The sequence below is a fragment of the Dendrobium catenatum genome, unplaced genomic scaffold, assembly GCF_001605985.2.
Source record: "Dendrobium catenatum unplaced genomic scaffold, ASM160598v2 fragScaff_scaffold_621, whole genome shotgun sequence".
In the NCBI taxonomy this organism is placed as follows: Eukaryota; Viridiplantae; Streptophyta; class Magnoliopsida; order Asparagales; family Orchidaceae; genus Dendrobium; species Dendrobium catenatum.
Genome location: NW_021319083.1, coordinates 9,969,625 through 9,978,417, shown reverse-complemented (window position 1 = coordinate 9,978,417; position 8,793 = coordinate 9,969,625). Strand labels below are relative to the sequence as shown.

The 8,793-nt window shown below is 33.3% G+C and overlaps 1 protein-coding gene across 1 annotated transcript; it reads right to left on the bottom strand.

Moving 5' to 3' along the window:
- Window positions 1-706: 706 nt before the first annotated feature.
- LOC110094293 (disease resistance protein Pik-2) lies at window positions 707-5,981 on the bottom strand. The gene is made up of 3 exons (XM_028694985.1): window positions 5,685-5,981; window positions 2,793-3,287; window positions 707-2,729 (listed from the first exon to the last, which is right to left on the bottom strand). The coding sequence occupies exons 1-3, from the start codon at window positions 5,942-5,944 to the stop codon at window positions 707-709; spliced, it is 2,778 nt and encodes a 925-aa protein (XP_028550818.1). The 5' UTR covers window positions 5,945-5,981.
- Between the last annotated feature and the right edge of the window lie 2,812 nt (window positions 5,982-8,793).

Sequence of the window (8,793 nt, the reverse complement as noted above, 5' to 3'; positions counted from 1 at the left end):
TATTTTTGTTCAATTATTTGAAGACAAGAACTTCAAGAATGACATTATGAATTTGATAGCATATCACCTTGCCATTCCAACCCACTTCTCATGACAAGACAACACTTCTACTAACAAACTCATTGAAGTAGTTCTTTACCCTAACCTCTATGCTAATGGCATATTTGTTGCCCACTAGCCCTTCATCTACCTATAGTTGAATCAAATTCTTGTGTATGATAATATGTTCTTCTTGAAAGATGCTAAGATATAAAATATTAGCCTTGAGAAGGTATGGGAAGTGATTTCTGTGTATGATGAGATGTCACTTAGCATTTTTTACTAATGTCGATTACAACTAATATACAATCATTAAAAAAGGAAATTTAAAATAAAAAATAAAAATAAAAAGCACATTGATAATTAAAGCATTAAAATTATAATTAAATATTTTTGAACATACATCACATCATTTCTCTTGAACATAGAATAACTCTTACATAATGAGATAAATTTCAAATACTTAAGTAAATGTCCAATATCAAGAAATGTGCCATTTTGGAGGGTTGGTTGATGGAGGTAAATAAGCAAAATCAAATCATGTAAAAGAGGAGATATATTTTTTGCTGGTAGGTTAGCTATTCAATCCCAAAGCTTTTATGTTAGTAAATTCAAAATCACAACAAAGATTGGATTTTGATAAAATCACAACTAACTTTTTAAATAGTTAGTTATCTTTCACATTAATTGCTGTAAGTTTGGGAATGTTCTTATGTGTATCTACATCCGAGTTCAATACTTCTATGATTCTCTTTGGCGCTGAAATAAGTTGAATCTCTTGGAGGCATGGCAAAAATCCAATACCAATGACACGAGTCAATGACCAACCTCCGTTGATTACAAGTTTCTTAAGAACAGGCATGCATTCGATTTGGAATTCAATGGATTTCAATTCCTCCATTCCATAAATATGCAACAACTTCAATCTTCGGAAGCCTCCTTTGGTAAATAGTAACTCAACCGAAGTATAATAAAAGCTTGAGAGAGTAAGGTAGAGCAAGTTGGGCAATCTCTTGATGACTCCCAAGTCGTTATCCAAATTTTTATTATCAATAATAAGAGTCAACGTAGCTAAGTTGTTTAGAGAGCTAACCCAATATGGTAGATTACAACCGCCTCGTAACTGAAGGCTTTGAAGTAAGTAAGGATGATTATTTATGTTCAAATTGAATCTTTCAGGAGGTTCTGGCCAGACTGTTAAGCTCAAGGAATGAAGAGTCCCACTTAATTTGTTTAGAGAAACACATGCAGAGCTTAATATTTTTGGGGATTTTGAATCCACGCTGATCTTTAGTATCCTCAATTGAGTTAGGAACCCTAGTTCCTCTGCTATTTCCATATTATTAATCTTCAAGCCCACCAATGTTTGCAAATTTTTTAGGTTTAGCAACACTCCAGAATTCATCTTATAATTAACATTAAATAATGGCAAAATGAAAGAGTCTGAATTTCGCATTAGAAGATGGCGAAGTTGTTTTAGTTTTGCAACTGAAGAGTACAGTCGGCGTATGCCAACATCACGTATGTCCAATGTCACCAAATTTCGAAGCTTACTTAAGGATTTTGAGAAGGTTGACTTCATTTTTTTTGTTGGATAAGATTTTAGACTAGTTCCTTTTAGGCTCAAATATCGAAGATGCCTAAACTTAGAAAGTATTTGCAAGAAGCTAACTTTTTCTTCATCGCAATCAAATGAATAATTTTCGAACACCAAGACTCTCAGCAATCTGAATCTTGGAAGCAAGGCTAGGATCATTTGAAAATCATAAATTAATAGTGATGTAACTTGTGATACGTTCACATCATCTGGAATGCCTCTTATTTGATTGCTTTCTCTCTGAAGTGATAATCGTCGAATCACATTTCCATCTTTAAGACTTGATCTACTATGCTTACCATGAATTGAAACCATATTTTCCTCCATTGACTTGAATATAAGAACTTCAAGCATGATATCATGAATTCGATAGCTTTTCACCTTCCCATTCAAACCCACTTCTGACGGCAAGATAAGACTTCTACTAACCAGCTCATTAAAGTAGTACTCAGCCACAACCTCTGCGCTCATAGCATATTGGTTGCACACTAGCCCTTCAGCTACCCAAAGTTGGATCAAATTCTTACGTATAATGAGATGGTCCTCTGGAAAAATGCTAAGATATAAAAAACAAGGCTTGAGAAGGTATGGGAGGTGATTGTAGCTAAGGAGCAGCACCTGCTTCATGCCTTCAAGGCTTTGATTTGTTTCAAACACTGAGGATAAGTTGTTGAGCAAGTTAGTCCATTGTTGATGGTCATCTGGGGTTGGCATGCTTTTGAGAACGCCGGCCATTGCAACAATGGCAAGTGGAAGTCCACCACATTTTGCAATAAGATCATTGGCAACATTTTCTAGATGCTCCGGGTAGCGCTTATTGTGACCAAACACTCTCCTTTGGAACAATTCCATTGATTGTTCCTTTGAGAGTAGCTGCAGCTTGTAGACATAGTCAACCCCACTGGCATCAGCACAGCAATTGTTCGCAACTTCTTCTATCCGTGTTGTGACTATTACTCTACTTCGATTGTTGTTTTCAGGTAGAGCATGCTTTATGCTCTCCCATGCATCAATGCTCCATATGTCATCCAACACAACAATATAACGCTTATTTTTTAGTAACTTTTCAAGTTGATTGATGAGATCCTCATTACTTTGCATGTTGTCAAATTCCTCCTTACTTTCAATTTTGTCAATATAATTCTTTTGTATTTTCTTGAGATCCATTTTATGGTCGAGAGATGCAACCTGCTTGATGATGTCTCTAAGAAGTACATTCAGATTGAATGTCTGTGAGATGGTAATCCATGCACGACAGTCAAAATACTCACCTATCATTTGTAGGTCCTCATATACCCGTTTTGTGAGAGTGGTCTTACCAAGTCCGCCCATGCCTAACACAGAGATGACCCTACATTGCTTCTCATCCCTAATTAGTAAATTTGTAAGCTTTCTTCGAGGTTCATCAATGCCCACCAATTGATCCTCTTGTATGAACAAGGCACCAAGTCGATAGTCGACGAAGCGAGGGCCCATTGAGCTAGAAGCATTATAGTAGCTTGAGGGTATTGCAGTAATGCCATAACGCAATCGACAATCACTTATGTGAGCAATCCTGTATTTAAGGTCTTGAATCTCAGCTGCAATCTCATGCCGAACATGTAATGTGCAAAGTGATCGGAGTCGAAAACCCAACCAATCTAAGAAACTGCTGCAATAGAACAACACTCCTTTAGAAATTTTTTATTTTAACAAGATATGGGTTCAAACATATCCCAAATTTCACCTAATGATAGTAGTGATATAATATTAAGGTTGCTCTAAATTAATTAAAAAAAAACATTTATTAAGTTTAATAAATTTAATTAGCTGATTTTTTAGTCTATACATTTGATAATATGGAATCTAGTTTAACACATTTTAATGAAAATTATAATATCCAACAAAATAAAACTATATCTTAACATTTGATTTAATTATTTTAAGATTTATTTATTTTTCTTTAATAAGAAATTGAGTTTAATGCGCATATATATATATATCTTAAACGGGGTCAATTTGACCAAAGTATCCAAAATCTATATTTGACATTAAACCAAATTAAAGCTCGCCAAAACATAGCTCACTGAGGAGGACTTATCAAGCCATCCCAATTAGGGTATATACTTGTATCGATCGAATGATGACTACAAATTACTAAATCACAAGGACCTAATTCACATACTAAACTCTGACTTAATAGCGAAACCATAAATTCAGTGCAATTATCTTGACTTCCCTGATAAAATTAGCAGGACATCTACGATAAAATTAATTTAAACCTTTATTTACTCTAGATCACAAGTATAAATCCTAAGCAAATATTCATCGTCCACTGCTAGGAACTTACCCCATTTGAACTATGTCTTCTAAAATTATATTTTTAATCATCCCAAATCACCCTAAATTTGATTAGTCTTATTATTCTTTCAACCATATCCCTTTAAAATCCTCATCCTTTTATTACAAACTCAATTATTACCTTCTTGAACTTTAAACTAAGGGACCATAATTTTGTATGAATTTTAATATAACAAAAGGGCTACTCACCATCTTATATATTGAATTAGAGTGAAGCAAAGAAAGAGGAAATATGATTAAAATATTTTAACAACAAATATTAAATTTTATATGGAGGACTTGCCTCAAAAAACTTCTGAGTCAATCCAAAATGTTTAAGATTAGTGAATCCTTTTCTTTTCGTAAAAGTTTCATTTTATATTAATAGCTTGGAGATATAGTATATTTTTAAATATTATATGGTAAAATTAGTGCGATATTGGACCAACGAAGAAAATAATTGATCTTTGAAGCTGGCAAATGGAGCCGTCATGGATGACTTTGTACAGATTCGGGAACACTTCGAGCAGTTTTTTTTTTTTTCGGAGGTGAAGAATGAGGTTAAGAATGGGGATAGGGTCTAGTAAAATGGATTTGTTTCTGGATTTAAGTGCAAAAGTGTAGTTTGCATGGCACTGAGAGATATAAATCAAATGTGGAGTTATCTTGGGCTGGAAGAGATCGATAAGTTTCCTGTTGATGTGCCCAATATTGAAACTATTAACTGTGCTTTGAGCACATTTCTTTATTAAATAGTTTAATTACTATGTTATAAATTATGAAAATGCCTATTTTTTAAATAATTTATTCCGTACTTATAATGAAGTCTGAAATGTAATTTCATTCAAATAAAAATATTTTTAAAGTTCTAATGATAATCTTTGAATTTGACTTAATACTATACCTTTATTCATGTAAGCTCTAGTTAACTACTGTATCCATAATATATAGTTATTTTATTCTATTACTTATGCGCATTCTTCATGTCATACACATTGACGCACACTCATATAAAGTTTATTCATTTTCTAAAAAGAAATATAAAATTATAAATTCAATCATGCATATATAGATTTTTCATTAATGAAAATGCATGAATAGATTAAAAGAAAAAACATATATGATTAACTAAGGGAACCGCGTTGCATTCATCTCCTTCAACACATAAACAAGTTTTGAATGCTACCAAAGCTAGCAAGTCCAAGCCTCCTTGGATACAAAAATCTAGAAAATGAGTTTGAATTGTAGGTTTACCTCATGCATGGAGGATAAATAAGGATATGTTGTTTGTGATTTAATGCATACTGAAGTAAAAATTGGATCATCTAAAGGTATATATTCAAATTAATATATGGAATATATATCGATGAGAGAGTGTAAATTAAAATTAAAAGATGTCAAATTGAAAGTTGTTTAACAATTTTTGTCTATGTTCACAAGAAAAAAACTTGATAAGGTGGTGTATCACTTAAAGGGAGAAGAAGAAGAAGAAGAAGAAGATTGTAAGATATCTCGCTCATCTTCACCATTTATAGAGTTTAATATTTCAATAATTTTAGAAGCTTACAAAAGCTTAAGGATTGAAAAGTCTCTTGCACCAACAAGGAAAGGGAGTAAAATATATTCCTTGATACGGCTCATAAATGCTGAGGTGAACAAGCTAAATGATGGTCAAGGAGATTAACTCTACCGATTATAGGAGTGCCCAACATGGAGGAATTATTCCAACATGATGGTTAAAGCCAAGGAGACCTCTCTGACGCGCCGCACCCATACCCTCGCCATGAAATCCGTCTCCTGCTTCTCTTCTGCACTTCTGAGAAAGGCCTTCATCATCTCAAGCTCCTCAATTATATAGGTGATTTCCCTCCGAACACCTAGCAAAAGGCCCGCTTCCTTTGATGCCAGATTATTCAGGTTTGTCAGATTTGAACTTATCACTCCCTGCACGAATGAAGTGATAACGTTCTGAGCTAATGCCTCCGCCATATCAGCTTATCTCTCGTTCTTCTGCAGATGAAGAAGAGCTACTGGGCTATTTATAGTATTTTAGAATGGATTAATACTTGAAAGCAAAGAATAGTTCATTAAATTAATGAAGTAATGCCAAAAGTGTACTTAAAGTAAACACAATGCATAAGATAACAAAGAGAAATTGTTCTTCCAGAAAGCAAGTTGTTCCTTCCTCCGGCCTTTGCCAACAGATTATTCTTGCCTTCGTTGGCGTTCATGGCATCATACGTACGTAGCCCCTTTGATGCTTAAACTCATCGGAAAGAAATTGTTGTCAGAACTTTCGAATCAATTCACTTTACATGAGCAAGAAAGCATTAATCTTATTGAATACGATACCTGTTTAGAAAGCAATAATCTTACTAAAAACCTTACTTGTTAAGGGAAACTCCAATGCGGTTCTTGCTTTGCTCCAACCAACTGTCATTTCATTGCGGATGAACAGTGCGACGTTAATATTGGCGTCGCACTATTCATATTCGCCATTTTTTTAGTCTCTACCAAATTTGCCGAAGAAATGCGTGAACGACCGTTATGGGTAAAATGACGTTCGATTGAAGGTGAATCGAGACAATCTTTTAGTTTCATGGCATTTTGTAGCGAAAAAATAGATTTTCGATTGGAGATGCCCTAAGAAAGAAATCTTCCTACCTGCAAATTTCTAATATTATTTTTTCTCTTTGAAATATTAAATGCGTCATTTACTGATTTTGTGCAGACAGCTGAGTTATTGGATGAAATCTGTCGATGGATGATCGCATACCCTACTTGAAAACTTGTTGGGCTTTTACATAATTGAAAAGAAGAAAAAGTGCATGTAAATGAAAGAGCTTTCAAACTTCGATGCTCTATTCATGTTGCTCTATCTGAATAGTGAACTATTCGATCTGGAGATTGGATTTGCGGCCAGACGGTCGGCGGAAACAATTTCTTCCCTTTTACTCGCACTCGAATCCCCTAAGCTTTCCGAAAAAAAAAATAAAAATAAATCTTAAATATTCATAGGTTTAATAGTGATGTTGGAAAGACAACCATAAAAATATAATGATACAACAATATATGAGTTGGCTAGCTGTTATAGATATGTGGAAGCATAGCAATTAAACATTGATGATATATATCATACAATATAATATGCTATTTCATAACTTTTTGTTTTACTTTTTCAGTAATTAATACTACTTAATTATTTGAATTTTTAAGAAAATTATCATAGAATTAATATAATCTAGACCGTATAGTATGATTCCTCAGAGAATCAAGTATTTTAACTCACTTTTAATTCACTTATATTAATTTATTTTATGCCCACTTCTATATTTATGAGACTGTTTAGCCCACTGTATACCTGTACAACTATAATTAAGAAGACTAAAGAAAATGAAAATTTATAATTTGACACAACACTTTACATTTTTAGATCTTCTTATCTTTAACTGCTTCATATTTTTAATTTAGGGTCAATCAGCCCTCTTCTTCATCCTCCGCCTTGCTTGTCAATATCACTTTGTTGTTCGCCTTTCCTTTCATGTAAAATGTTCGTTTAGATATGAACAACCTGCACACATATATAATTTAAATTAACATAACTAATAATATTTGTGATCAGCAAAATTTTAATCTATGCACCGAGCTCATGGTGTCCAACAATATTCAGCTTTTTATGATGATAAATTTTTGGTTGAAAATTTTATCTCAAAAATTTTAAGTGGAAAATTTTAAATAACTCTTCAAGGAACTTATTAAACTAATTAATTTGTCTGTTTATCGCTGAAAAACACAGATATATAGTATGTTTGTGTATGCAACAAAGTATGTAGTTCACATTTGAGGACTGATTGTCAATCAAAAGATCAATATTGTCCATTCCATCCCATTCGAAAATTTTATTTTCGGTATGCCACAGAATAATAATGAGCAATCCATTTTACACGATTTTCTCAAACTCTCACGAATAAGAAAACTATTTTTTACACTACTAGCTGGAGAAGCTAGTATCTTTACTCGTGAGTTCATCTAAATATCAAGAATTAGCCTAAGGTATGCAGCTACCAAAAACAAGAAAAATCGTATTGGGAAAACATATTACGAGATTTAGGAGAATAAATTTTAAATAAATAAATATCTTATATTACCGTTCTATTTGGACATGCTAAAGTTTGAATAAGAGTAGAATTATATCAAATGCTATAAATTTTTTAAATTTATTTCAGAATGAATTTAAGAACTTTCTACAAAATATTTGACAAATTTATATTAAATTCTTCTTAAATCTTATAAAGTGGCCAAACAATCAGTATAGAAGCTATCTAAAGCCAAAGTTTCGTTGCATTTAAAATGTGTTAAATTTAGAAAAATAAATTTCTTTTTTGGGTGATGGCTCCTTTTTTTATAATAAAACCCCACAAAAGAAGCCTACACGTTAATTAAAAAAACAAAAATGCAAGTCCTTAATGACTCCAATGCTCGCTAGAAAATACAGTATTTGAATCAAAATCTAAGAAACTCAAAATTAACATTGTTGCGGTCCGAAAGATTCGTGGCGGTAGAGTGAGTAAACTTTTTATCTTAGTGATGCACGAATATCCAACACACAAACAGAAAGAGAGAAAAAGAACACCAAATCTTTTTTTACGTGGAAAGTCCGAAGAGGGAAAAATCACTGGGCCTTGCCCAGGTGAAAATATTCCACTAAACTTGAGTGAATTACAAGGGTTGACCCGTCCCTCAATTTAGAGGCGGTCGAATTACAGTGATTTGGAGAGACAGATGTCCGGCAGGTGGCGGCCGGGCGGCAATCCGACGAAGGTCGGGCTGAAGTCTGG